General features: G+C 48.5%; 1 protein-coding gene across 6 annotated transcripts in view; it reads left to right on the forward strand.

Annotated features, from left to right (window-relative positions):
• Positions 1 to 14,550, forward strand: part of MYO7A (myosin VIIA) — a 310,031-nt gene that overhangs the window by 178,550 nt on the left and 116,931 nt on the right. For all 6 annotated transcript variants that reach the window (XM_063951274.1, XM_063951272.1, XM_063951275.1 and 3 more), the window contains 5 exons: positions 4,954 to 5,030; positions 7,147 to 7,266; positions 9,493 to 9,635; positions 9,933 to 10,143; positions 10,825 to 10,960. In XM_063951274.1, coding sequence (XP_063807344.1) covers positions 4,954 to 5,030; positions 7,147 to 7,266; positions 9,493 to 9,635; positions 9,933 to 10,143; positions 10,825 to 10,960 — 687 coding nt within the window. The remainder of the gene's footprint in view (positions 1 to 4,953; positions 5,031 to 7,146; positions 7,267 to 9,492; positions 9,636 to 9,932; positions 10,144 to 10,824; positions 10,961 to 14,550) is intronic.

The following is a 14,550-nucleotide window of genomic DNA, read 5'->3' on the forward strand; positions in this document are numbered from 1 at the left end:
TGCAATTCACAAATTGTATCTCCTGAGGAAGCTGGATCATACCAGTGAAACGCGTTGAGCTTTTTCTTATTTGGACTTGAACCCATTTGCTCTATCTGGACTCCGTTCTCCTAACTGGCCCGCAAAAGCCGTGTCCTCCTTGGCACAATTTGGACTTCTCTCCCATCACTGGATTTCTCCACCAACTGGCTTTACCCCTACAGCTACACTAAGGACTTGTTCCAAGGCTGATGCTCATCAACAAGGGGATCTGGTAAATATTTACCAAGTACAGTGAATGCACAGAGGGAGGCTGTCCTAGCCTTTAGGATTGGACAAACTTTAATATTGGAGAATGTGAAATCTATTAATTCTGTCCAGATAAGCTATATTCAAGCTTTTACTGCCACCTAGTGGCAAGAGGAATTCCTCCTTTTTAGAATTGTCTTATGTGGTATGTTATTAAACTGTTAACTTTTTACATAGAACAAACCATCCGTATTTTTATTACTATCATTATCATTATCATTATTGTTATCATTATTACTATTACCTTCATTATTATTGATAATATATCAACCTAATCTCAATCAGCCAGCGCTGGTACCCATTTTCTTTTCTATTGTTTAGTTTTGAGGAATTGACCTTCCTCCTACCTGCTGCTGTTGGCCGCGCACCTGCTTATTTGTTATTTGTATCTTCAAAAGGTGGTGGTCAAGGTTCCCCTCCTTCAACAAGGAGGGGGTTATTATTCGGCAATGTGGTAGTCCCGAAACCGGACGGTTCGGTCAGACCCATATTGAATTTAAAACCCTGAACATATACCTGAAAAGGTTCAAGTTCAAGATGGAATCGCTAAGAGCGGTCATAGCAAGCCTGAAAGGGGGAGATTTTATGGTGACTCGGGACATAAAGGATGCATACCTTCATGTCCCCATTTATCCACCTCATCAGGCGTACCTCAGAATTGCGGTACGGGATTGTCATTACCAATTTCAGACGTTGCAGTTTGGTCTCTCCACGGACCCGAGAATGTTCACCAAGGTAATGGCGGAAATGATGGTGCTCCGGCGGAAGCAAGGTGTCACTATTATCACGTACTTGGACGATCTCCTCATAAAAGCGAGATCAAGAGAGCAGTGGCTGAACAGCGTATCACTTTCTCTGGAAGTGTAACGGCAACACGGCTGGATTCTATATATTCCAAAGTCGCAGTTGGTTCCTACAGCTCATCTGCCTCTCCTAGGCATGATCCTAGACACAGACCAGAAAATGGTTTATCTCCCGATAGAGAGAGCTCAGGAGCTCGTGACACTGGTCAGGAATCTATTAAAACCAAAACAGGTGTCAGTGCATCACTGCACTCGAGTCCTGGGAAGGATGGTGGCATCATACGAGGCCATTCCCTTCGGCAGGTTCTATGCGAGGACCTTCCAATGGGACTTACTGGACAAGTGGTCCGGATCACATCTTCAGATGCATCGGTTAATCACCCTATCCCCCAGGGCCAGGGTGTCTCTCCTGTGGTGGCTGCAGAGTACTCACCTTCTCGAAGGTCGCAGATTCGGCATTCAGGACTGGGTCCTGGTGACCACGGATGCAAGCCTCCGAGGGTGGGGGGCAGTCACATAGGGAAGAAATTTCCAAGGGCTGTGGTCAAGTCAGGAGACTTGCCTTCACATCAACATCCTGGAACTAAGGGCCATATACAACGCCCTACGTCAAGCGGAGTCCCTGCTTCGCGACCAACCGGTTCTGATTCAGTCAGACAATATCACCGCAGTGGCTCATGTAAACCGCCAAGGCGGCACAAGGAGCAGGGTGGCGATGGTAGAAGCCACCAGAATTCTTCGCTGGGCGGAGAATCACGTAAGAGCACTGTCAGCAGTGTTCATTCCGGGAGTGGACAACTGGGAAGCAGACTTCCTCAGCAGGCACGACCTCCACCCGGGAGAGTGGGGACTTCATCAAGAAGTCTTCACGCAGATTGCAAGGCGGTGGGAACTGCCACAGGTGGACATGATGGCATCCCGCCTCAGCAAAAAGCTACAGAGATATTGCGCCAGGTCAAGAGACCCTCAGGCGATAGCTGTAGACGCACTAGTGACACCGTGGGTGTTCCAGTCGGTTTATGTATTTCCTCCTCTTCCTCTCATACCAAAGGTGCTTAGAATCATAAGAAAAGAAGAGTGAGAACAATACTCATTGTTCCGGATTGGCCAAGAAGGACTTGGTATCCGGATCTGCAAGAAATGCTCACAGAGGACCCATGGCCTCTGCCTCTAAGACAGGACTTGTTGCAACAGGGGCCCTGTCTGTTCCAAGACTTACCGCGGCTGCGTGTGACGGCATGGCGGTTGAACGCCGGATCCTAGCAGAAAAAGGCATTCCGGATGAGGTTATTCCTACGCTGATAAAGGCTAGGAAGGACGTGATGGCTAAACATTATCACCGTATATGGCGAAAATATGTTGCTTGGTGTGAGGCCAGGAATGCCCCTACGGAGGAATTCCAGCTGGGCCGTTTCCTTCACTTCCTACAGTCGGGAGTGACTTTGGGCCTGAAATTGGGTTCCATTAAGGTCCAGATTTCGGCTCTATCCATTTTCTTTCAAAAAGAACTGGCTTCTCTTCCTGAAGTCCAGACGTTTGTAAAGGGAGTGCTGCATATTCAGCCCCCTTTTGTGCCTCCAGTGGCACCTTGGGATCTTAACGTGGTGTCGAGTTTCCTGAAGTCACACTGGTTTGAGCCACTCAAAACCGTGGAGTTAAAATTTCTCACGTGGAAGGTGGTCATGCTATTAGCCTTGGCTTCAGCTAGGCGTGTGTCAGAATTAGCGGCTTTGTCACATAAAAGCCCCTATCTGGTTTTCCATATGGACAGGGCAGAATTGCGGACCCGTCCACAATTTCTGCCAAAAGTGGTGTCATCCTTTCATATGAATCAACCTATTGTGGTGCCTGGGGCTACTCGTGACTTGGAGGATTCCGAGTTACTAGATGTGGTCAGGGCTTTGAAGGTTTATGTAGCCAGAACGGCTAGGGTCAGGAAAACAGAATCTTTGTTTATCCTGTATGCTTCCAACAAGCTTGGGGCGCCTGCTTCAAAGCAAACTATTGCTCGCTGGATCTGTAACACGAGTCAGCAGGCTCATTCTGCGGCTGGGTTGCTGCTGCCTAAATTAGTTAAGGCCCATTCCACAAGGAAGGTGGTCTCTTCTTGGGCGGCTGCCCGAGGGCTCTCGGCATTACAGCTTTGCCGAGCGGCTGCTTGGTCAGGTTCAAACTAGTGATGAGCGAGGTTCGGTTTTACTCGGTTTTACTCGGTTTTACTCGGTTCTCAAAACGGCATCTCCGTTTTGAGAACCGAGTAAAACCGAGTAAAACCGAGTAAAACCGAATCCGCTCATCACTAGTTCAAACACCTTTGCAAAGTTCTACAAGTTTGATACCCTGGCTGAGGAGGACCTTGTGTTGGCTCATTCGGTGCTGCAGAGTCATCCGCACTCTCCCGCCCGTTTGGGAGCTTTGGTATAATCCCCATGGTCCTAACGGAGTCCCCAGCATCCACTAGGACAGGGGTGTCAAACTCGTGGCCCTCCAGCTGTTTTGGAACTACACATTCCAGCATGCCCTGCCACAGTTGCAGCCGTCCCTAATACAAAATAGATGGCAAGGCATGCTGGGATGTGTAGTTTCACAACAGCTGGAGGGCCGCGAGTTTGACACCCCTGCACTAGGACGTTAGAGAAAATAAGATTTTACTTACCGGTAAATCTATTTCTCGTAGTCCGTAGTGGATGCTGGGCGCCCGTCCCAAGTGCGGACTTCTTCTGCAATACTTGTATATAGTTATTGCTTAAATAAGGGTTATGTTGGTTGCATCAGGGTTGAACTGATGCTCCGTTGTTGTTCATCTTCTTAACTAGGTAAGTTTATCACGAGTTATACGGTGTGATTGGTGTGACTGGTATGAGTCTTGCCCTGGATTCCAAAATCCTTTCCTTGTACTGTCAGCTCTTCCGGGCACAGTTTCTCTAACTGAGGTCTGGAGGAGGGACATAGAGGGAGGAGCCAGAGCACACCAGTCTCCAAATTCTTTCTTAAAGTGCCCTGTCTCCTGCGGAGCCCGTCTATTCCCCATGGTCCTTACGGAGTCCCCAGCATCCACTACGGACTACGAGAAATAGATTTACCGGTAAGTAAAATCTTATTTTTGATGCTACCACATTTTTCTATTCTGCTGCCAGTAAGAACTGTTTGTAATAGTTATAGCTACTGGCATATTGCAGTATGTCTTTATACACGTGGATGGAATTGGAGTTGCATTTGTGTTGCTCTGCAGTAATGGTGTTGGGGGAGAGGGCAGTAGAGGCGGTGAAAACATCTGACAAAAAAAAAAAATCTGTTAAGCCCAGATCTAGACATTAGCAACATCGCAACTGTCTACCGGAACCTGAAGTCACCATGCTCCAATCACACACCGATCATATACTATCAGTTTTAGGGGGAGATGTACTAAGCAGTGGAAAAAAGTGGAGAAATCAGCCAGTGAAGAAGTTGCCCATGGCAACCAATCAGCATTAAGGTAACATTTATAATTTGCATAGTGTAAACTTATACAGAGCAGCTGATTGGTTGCCATGGGCAACTTGGCCACTGGCTCACTTCTCCACTCTTTTCACTGTTTAGTACATCTCCCCCTTAGTCTGAATGACATCAGGAGCTCATTCTCATTTGAGAATTACAGGGTATAGAAAAAATGCTTAAAATACAAGTGGTTTTATGCTTAATAATAAATATACCTGGTGAGTTCTCATATCAGGAATTCCCTCGTGACCTGGTGCTCTGTAATGACCGGCTCAGTTAACAAAATGGCTGCCTCCATCTTGCGCATATGTCAGCCTTATTATATTTCCCATATCCACGTATTGTCTGAACACAGATTAATATTTAATACTTATTATTTTTGCAGCCCGCATGTATGATAACTTGGACGCCTGCGAAGTGGTTTATTCCACCTCATTAACCACAGCGGCGACACTGCTGGAGGTGAGTCTCCCATAGCGCGTTTATTTAATCATGGTACTTACCTGCTGGTTTACAGACCAGACTGGGCGGCAGATGTATGAAAGGGCGAGGCGCAGCAATGTGAAGCGAGTCGCAGAAATTTAGAAATTTGGCAGATTATTTTTAAATGTAACCTATTTTTAAACTGTATTTACTTTTTAAAACTTTTGGAACATGCCTGAATGTGTTTTATTGCCGCTTCTCTCCATTTTTTGGCCTTTATTTTAAACTGTTATAAACAGTGAGATAAAGGATAAAGTGAAATGTGTCAGATTTCACAACTGCAGCCAACAGCGCCACCTACTGGTGGCATACTCATAGTACAGAGCTCTCAGACCACTAGAGCCACGAGTCACCCCAGTCATAAAAGCTCGCTGTGCAGTAGAAATTAATGTCACCGCAATCCCTTCTTTACTCATTTATACCTTCTTGCAGTCTATAGGGATTTTGTTTGGTAGAATTGATTGACCACACATATAGGGGTAAATTTACTAAGGTGGGAGATTTTTAGAACTGGTGATGTTGCCCATGGCAACCAATCAAATTCTACTTACCATTTATCTAGCTGCTTCTAGCAGATAATAGATATAATCTGATTGGTTGCTATGGGCAACATCACCAGTTCTAAAAATCTCGCACCTTAGTAAATTTACCCCATAGGCCCTACACACATGCCGATATTCTGAAAGATATGAACGATCTCGTTCATAAATGAACGAGAACCCGTTCATATCTTTCAGTGTGGAGACTCCAGCGATGAACGATGCGCGGCCCCGCGCTCGTTCATCGCTGATCTCCCGTCGGCTGTGCATCGCTCGTTCATCGCTGATCTCCCGTCGGCTGTGCATGCAGGCCAATATGGACGATCTCGTCCATATTTGCCTGCACTTCAATGCAGCCGGGTGACGGGGGGAGTGAAGAAACTTCACTCCCCCCGTCACTGCCCCCCCGCCGCCGGGTTGCTCGTCGGCCGTATCGGCCATCGGGCACCTCGGCGGCGCATCGCCGAGTGTGTAGGGCCCCTTAGGTTGACAGTCATTAGGTCAACCACTATTGGTCGACATGCATTAGGTCGACATGGTTTCTATTTCGACGTGGACACTGGGTCGAGATGTACTTGGTCGACATGACTAAAGGTCGACATGAGTTTTTCACAATTTTTTTGTCATTTTTTGAACTTTTTCATACTTTACGATCCACGTGGACTACACGGTAACCTATCTATATGTTATATGTGTGCAGACGGCCTATCGCACACCTTATATACTCACCGAGCCAGCACATAACATGTGATGTGGGCTACGCGCTGCCGATGTCAGATGTAGGAGGTGGCCATAATGCATTGGGTCTGCGTTGCCAACGTCCGGGATCTCTGCGGTCAGTATCTCGATGCTGGGATCCCGGACGCTAGTATGCTGGCAGGGGGGCGAGTGCAACGAAGCCGCACGCTGCGCTCGCCACAGATTCTATTCCCGCTCTGTAGGTGTCGTGGAATAGCCCCTGTTAGCCGGGATTGTGGCTGGCGGCATTGTCAGTGGTCGGTATCCTGACCGCCGGCAGTGTAACTGTATCCCGTCATAATAATGTGACTCGACGTGTATACGGCCTGACGCTGTTATAGGGTCCAGAAAATAAAATATATTCTTTAAACAAAACCATGGGATGCCTTGTGGTAAATTAGTGGTAAAGTGGTGATAAAATGGTAGAAATGGCATAATGGTAGTAAGGTGGTGATATACAGTGGTAAAATGTTGGTACTTTGGATAAAAGTTTTCCCTTTTCCACCTTTCAGCACATTTTGAGGTATATTCCGACGCCCACATAGGGCCACGCACAGCGCTATTACTGGTTCAGTTACAAAACACCTGAATGGGTGTGTTCATCATTATTATGCGTGAGGCGGACATTCGTGCAATTTTACAAGTATTGCAAGTCAGCCTGTATATCTTGCAGGTTATACCTCACATATACATGTCTATAAGAGGATATCATGTTAATAAGTCACGACTGAACCTTCCGTCACAGGAAAGGCTCAGACACAGGCTATTTATCTTTTCTATTGTCTCCTTATGTTTCTCTGATCCTTTGCCGCTAATAGGTTGAGCCTCAAGACCTGATGAACTGCCTCACGAGCCGGACCATTATCACCAGAGGGGAGACCGTGTCCACCCCCCTCAGCATGGAGCAGGCTCTGGATGTCAGGGACGCCTTTGTTAAGGTAGATAAAGAACAAGTATACACTATGTGCTATCAGACATGTATATATGCAGGGTTGGACCAGGGAAACCACCGGTAGGCCCCACTGCCTGAGGGCCCACTCCTTCCTCTAGGGATCAGGTTCCAGACTGTGCACTTGTATTATACGTGGTAGATATATTGCATTACACTGCACTAAACTATTGTGTATTTCAAGCCTCTGTGGAGGCTGGCCACACACCCTTTGTATGCTGGCCACACCCCTAAGTATGGGCCCCTATAACTGCATCCCCCCGGTGGGCCCTTCATGTCCCAGTCCGACACTGTATGCGTCTCATTCATTTTCTTGCATTTACATTCCGGGAGGGTGGAGAGTCTCTATCTTGTATCACAGGGGCAAGTGTATTAAGCCTGGAGAAGTGACAAAGCAGTGATAAGGGCAAGGTGATAACACATCAGCCAATCAGCTCCTGTCAATGGACATATTTGAGCTGATTGGCTGGTGCGTTATCACCTTCCACTTATCACTGCTTTATCACTTCTCCAGGCTTAATACATCTGCCCCACAGTCTGAGTTCTGTACAGGGGGTGGATTAATAACATACCAAGCTGACTTGCTTTGCAATGCTGTTTGGGTGTCTTGCCTACATCAACCTAGTTTTAGTTTTCGTCTAAAGGTATCCAGAGATGCATCAATTCTGTCAATCGGAAAAACTCTTTGCAAACATTCCTTTGACTAAAGTGATTTGTTGACACACAGAAAATTTTAATTGAAATCTTCCCCCTACCACAATTGTTCTCCAGATATCAAACATGAAGATTACTTGTCTAATCACAATCGAGATTACATTGTGAGAATAATATCTTTATGTGTCTATGTAAACCTTTTTGAGAAGAAGATAAGTGCAATGGACGTGGGAGTAAATACTCCAGCACACTTTTAAACAAACTAATGGGCTCATTTATCAACGAGTGATAAAGCTCATTGTGTATGATAAAACTGCTTGCGTATGATAAATGGTGCACCAGCCAATCAGCTCCTGTCATGTGTTCAACTCCTTACGGTCATGTGTTTGAAAAATGACAGTTGGGAGCTGACTGGATCGCCAATTCTCACACGCAACAAGCTTTATCAGTCACAGCAAGTTTTATCACTTCTTGATAAATGGGCCCCAAATAGTTGTAACTAATACCCCTTTTCCACCAGCTCTAAAAACACGGGTAAATGCTCGGGGGCGCGCATTTACCCGTGTTTTTTTCTAGTGGAAACGGCCCCCCCTTCAAATTCCCGGATCAAGTGATATGGGAATCCTACCCGGGTAGCTAGCCGGGTTGAACACGTGTTCAACCCGGCTAGCTGTCTAGTGTGAACGGGAGCCGCGTCGAGGCGACACGGCTCCCGTTGACAGTGTATGGGAGGGCGGCGCTGGGAGATCACATCATGTGATCTCCCAGCGCCGCCCCTGCCGCGTCACTAGCAGCGTCACCAACCCGGCAATATGCCGGGTTGGGGAGCGCTGTCTGAAAGGGGGCTGTAGCATGGGTCGCAGCCGTATCAGGCGACACGGCTGCGACCTGTGCTACTAGTGGAAAAGGGGTATAACTCAGAGAAAGGCTGAGCAATGCATTTTCAGCGGGTGTAGTATGTGATGCCGACCGCCGGCATACCGACAGCTGGGCGAGCGCAAATGAGCCCCTTGCAGGCTCGCTGCGGGCATGGTTGCGCGCTATGCGCACCACGCTATCTATTCTCCTTCCAGGGGGGTCGTGGACCCCCAAGTGGGAGAAAATCTGTCGGTATGCCGGCGGTCGGGATTCCGGCGCCGGTAAGGTGGTCGTCGGGAGCCTGGCCGCCGGCAACCTGAAGACCACCCTTTTCAGCTACCAGCTTCAATTACTGAAATTTCAATTGATTTTGTTTATTTTGTCTTTAAGGCTTTAGCTTAGTAGCAGTAATTTAAAACCCTTTCACACAAGTGTATAAAGTCAGCATTACACAGAAGAGTGAAGAGAAATGCAATAAGCTATTATCATTTATTTGATATAAGTACAAAATGTGGCTCATTTTGAAATATTGTTTGTGATATCAATTAGTTAGAACAATCCCCAATAATACAATACAAATCTCCAATCTGCATGTGGAGGTTTTATTCAACTGTTAATTATCCTGGCGCACCTTCTTAGTGCGCCATGTGCCGGACAAGATAAAAAGATGAGCTACAGTAAACACACAGTTTGTCCTTCCCAGGGAATATACGGCCGCCTGTTTGTGTGGATTGTAGAGAAGATCAACGCGGCTATTTACAGACCTCTATCCAGTGAACCGAAAGTCCTCAGGAAATGCATCGGGCTGCTGGATATATTTGGGTTTGAGAACTTCACTGTAAACAGGTAAGAAAATAGCAAATGCTTCAGAAAAGAACATAGAGGGCAGGCTAGGCCCAAAGGAGGATAAACGCCAAGAGTGGGCTCTTCTTTTTGGAAAAAGTGTTTGCCTATTGGGAGGCAAAGGTGCGTTTCGTCCCTAACTATATCTCATCTTCATCAGTGCAGTTTGCCTAAATCTGTGTATTGTTTATTTAAATGAGTCATGTGGACAGCGCCTGTGCCTCGGGGTGTGGTCATTTGTGCGCTACCCAAGGGCTCAGCCACTTACGCTGCCATGTCGCCACTTTTCTCCTGTCCCAGCTTCGAGCAACTCTGCATCAACTTTGCCAACGAGAATCTTCAGCAGTTCTTTGTCCGACACGTCTTCAAGTTGGAGCAGGAGGAGTATAACTTGGAGAACATCAACTGGCAGCATATTGAGTTCACGGACAATCAGGACGCCCTGGATATGATCGCCATCAAACCCATGAACATCATCTCGCTCATCGATGAGGAGAGCAAGTTTCCCAAGGTATGGCCACTGTGCACGGGACTCAGGGATCCATACTGCAACAGATATGTGCAATTATTTATGTAGAGCAAATGAGCATTTACACAAATACCTACAATCATTTCTGCACAGTTGAGATGTCCTACGACTAGTCCACCATCAATGGTCTCCATCGATGGTGCCATCATTGTTGTACACTGCTTGGCAATCAAACTGTTGATGGACATCTTTGCTGATGATAGCGGAGAGCCAATGGACCTCTGCCATCGATGGCAAAACCATAGACGGTCGATAGACATCAATACTGCACAATATATATTTTTTACATTTCTAGGGCTATAATTAGCAGGTGGGTTCAAGGAATTTCCCTGAGCGCCATTATGAGTTCAGGTTTTCCCTTGTGCGATTAAACTCACCACAAAACATTTAGCGTCTGATCCTGAGTAATGCCGTTGCAATTCCTGATGTCTCTAGCGAACGCAAGTCTTATGTGAATATCCGACCGTATTCTGTGTCAGACGCATTTCTGCCATCGCACCCGCAAGAGTAGATTACGTCTTCCCTATGCTGGAATCCGATTCAGGATCGCTCTAAATTGCATACAGTATGCCGGAGAGCTCAGAGTGAAGCTCACAAGTTACAAACAACCTTGATATCCGCTGATTATTTTGAAATGTGCTGATATTTTCCTGATATTTTCAGGGTACAGACACCACCATGCTGAATAAGCTCAACAACCAGCACAAACTGAACACCTATTACATCCCACCGAAAAACAACTATGAGACGCAATTTGGGATCAGCCACTTTGCCGGCATTGTGTACTATGAAACCAAAGGTGAGAGAATCTCCCCGTGTCGTTGTGTAATAATAATAATAATAATTAATAATAATTTTATTTATATAGCGCTCTTTCTCCAATAGGACTAAAGGCGCTTAACAGATACATAGCATAATACAGTACAGAAAATAATGAAGTACAGAACAGCTTTTCATAAAATACAGAAGCATGTAGATACTAAAGGGACATTATGGAAATGCTTGAGTAAACAGGAAAGTCTTGAGTCTACTTTTGAAGGATTCTATTGTTGGGGCCTCACGCACTGTGCGGGGAAGTGAGTTCCATAGAGTCGGAGCCGCTTGACTAAAAGCTCGACCCCCAGATGAATTACGGGAGATTCTAGGTACTGCTAAAAGTCCTTCATCTACAGATCGCAGTAATGGAGTGGGGCAGTATGGGGTCAGTAGCTGCTTCAGGGACCTTGGGCCCTGGTCATGTAGTGCTTTGAAACTCAGTAAGCCAATCTTGAAGATGATTCGCCATCTTACAGGCAGCCAGTGAAGGGAGTAGAGGATGGGTGTTATGTGGTTAGAACGGGCTGGTTGGTTAACAGCCTGTACATTATTTAGGAAGGTGCATCTGTACAAAAGTGTGTCAGTGATGTCGCCTGTGGGATGAGGGTTACGGCGGGCCTACCGGGAAGCAGTAAAGTGGGCCCTGTTACCAGGGGGAAGGGTGGTTTGATGATGTACTAAGCTGGGATAATATATGGACTGCAGTAAAATAATAGAATCTGTTGTACAGTATGTGCAATGCAGCTGGCACAGTGCCTGATCAACCATTAGGCTCATAAGGCTGCAGCCTAGAGCACCAGGACTGGAGGGGACTGAAGTGACAGCTGGGGACGTAAATGGAGACCTAATTAATGCCATGCTGGTGGTGAGCTTAATTAAAGTGACTTCTAAAAGTCACTGGCACCCCGATGAGGTGCTTCAAACTTTCGGGGATATACCTGCAATTCTCAAAGTGCCCACTAGATGGCTGCACCAGTATAATAATATTACTGCTAAATCTTTTACTTGTGCAACAGAGCCATCTGGGTCAGCCAATCACATTTGCAGTGTGATCTGGGCGCGTTATTATCAGTACGCAATAATACCGCCGGTATCAATGAACACTCACAAGTAGAAGGGCTCCAGAAGGAACCCGCCCCTGTGATGTGTTCGGAATGAAGAGACCGCATCAGATCTGTGTCGGTACTACTACACACACGTGTGTCGGTCATTGGTGTTGAGGGTTCCAGTGGAAGCCTCTGCAGTGCCAGTGGATTTTGTCAAGTGTAGCCCGTAGGCTACAGCAGCACAATGCCATCTTCAGATGCCGTTAGCTGTGGAGGCCAAACTCCGCTGGATTGGTAAATCCTCCAGAGAATCCTATGATGGCGGCTGCTGCTGTCGGAAATGTAGGCACTGCAGCAGATATCGGAGATACCATACATTAGGGGGATACTTGATATTTGCGGGTATCCCCCCCAAACATATTAAGGTGTTTTCGAAGAATATGCCGCAAATATTAAATGGTAAATGGGCCCTTTAGAGTCTTTCATTAAAAATGTTCTTGTTTGGGCAGCTGAAGGTTGTGTGCCTGTGTGGAGGGGGGATCCCGGCAGTCAGAATACTGTCACCAGAATCCCGACTTTACTCAGTCTGTCGACACTGGCATCCCAAATAGGGTCGCCATTCTGGCACCGGAATCCTGACCGTTGGGATCCCAAATGAGCATCCGCCAAACTGTCTGACAGGTTAGCCGTGGGGGGCGGTGTTAGGTTTAGGCTGCGGGATGGGGGGAGGGGGAGGTTAGGTTTAGGCTGCAGGGGGAGGGGGGGGTTAGGTTTAGGCACCCCCTACGGAGGGCTAGGGTTAGGCTGCGGATAGGGAGTGGGGGAGGTTTAGGCTGCGGGGGGAGGGTTAGGGTTATGCTGCAGCCCAGGGGGTTAGGTTTCGGCTGTGGGGGGGGGGGGGGGGGCGGAGTAGGTTTAGGCACTCCCTGGGGAGTTTTAGGGTTAGGCTGAGGGAGAGAGGGAGGGGGGTAGGTTTAGGCTGTGTGTGGGGGGGGGAGTAGGTTTAGGCACTCCCTGGGGAGTGTTAGGGTTAGGCTGAGGGAGAGAGGGAGGGGGGTAGGTTTAGGCACCACCGGGGAGGGTTAGGCTACAGGTGGTGGGAGGGAGGGTTAGGTTTAGGCTGCTATTAGAGAGGGTTAGGGTTCGGGGGCCATTAGGGTTCGGAGGCCATTGGGGGAAGGTAAGTATGGATTCTGATCATCGGGATGCCGCAGTTGGGATTCTGACCGCCGGCATTTCAATCCCAACCCGTGGAGGGCTCGGGGTGTATCTACAGTACGTGTGTGTTAGTCTAGAGCAGGGGTGGCCAACCAGTCAGAGTCAAAGAGCCAAGAAATCTTGTTTGGTACATCAAAGAGCCGACTTGGAGCCGAAGGCGCACTTGCAAAAATGGGGTGTGACCTCGTGCCTGCTAGGCCACGCCCCTTGTATAAAACACATTGAAAAAGCCATATCCAACATAAAATACAATGAAAATGCCACTTCTACATCAAATAATTGAAAAAGCCAGATTCACATAAAATATATTGGAAAGCCAGATTCACATAATATACTTCACTTCCCCCATGTGTCACTCCAGCCAGCACCCGCCTGTGTCACTCCAGCCAGCACCCGCCTGTGTCACTCCAGCCAGCACCCGCCTGTGTCACTCCAGCCAGCACCCTCCTGTGTCACTCCAGCCAGCACCCACCTGTGTCACTCCAGCCAGCACCCTCCTGTGTCACTCCAGCCAGCACCCGCCTGTGTCACTCCAGCCAGCTCCCCCATGTGTCACTCCAGCCAGCACCCGCCTGTGTCACTCCAGCCAGCACCCGCCTGTGTCACTCCAGCCAGCACCCGCCTGTGTCACTCCAGCCAGCTCCCTCCTGCGTCACTCCAGCCAGCACCCGCCTGTGTCACTCCAGCCAGCACCCGCCTGTGTCACTCCAGCCAGCTCCCCCATGTGTCCCTCCAGCCAGCACCCGCCTGTGTCACTCCAGCCAGCTCCCCCATGTGTCACTCCAGCCAGCACCCGCCTGTGTCACTCCAGCCAGCACCCGCCTGTGTCACTCCAGCCAGCACCCGCCTGTGTCACTCCAGCCAGCACCCTCCTGTGTCACTCCAGCCAGCACCCGCCTGTGTCACTCCAGCCAGCACCCTCCTGTGTCACTCCAGCCAGCACCCGCCTGTGTCACTCCAGCCAGCTCCCCCATGTGTCACTCCAGCCAGCACCCGCCTGTGTCACTCCAGCCAGCACCCGCCTGTGTCACTCCAGCCAGCACCCGCCTGTGTCACTCCAGCCAGCTCCCTCCTGCGTCACTCCAGCCAGCACCCGCCTGTGTCACTCCAGTCAGCACCCGCCTGTGTCACTCCAGCCAGCTCCCCCATGTGTCCCTCCAGCCAGCACCCGCCTGTGTCACTCCAGCCAGCTCCCCCATGTGTCACTCCAGCCAGCACCCGCCTGTGTCACTCCAGCCAGCTCCCCCATGTGTGTTTGGCTCCCTCAGTTCTCAGTCTACATAGTGCTGCTGCATGTCTGGCTGGAGTG

Source organism: Pseudophryne corroboree, chromosome 2 (assembly GCF_028390025.1).
Source record: "Pseudophryne corroboree isolate aPseCor3 chromosome 2, aPseCor3.hap2, whole genome shotgun sequence".
In the NCBI taxonomy this organism is placed as follows: domain Eukaryota; kingdom Metazoa; phylum Chordata; class Amphibia; order Anura; family Myobatrachidae; genus Pseudophryne; species Pseudophryne corroboree.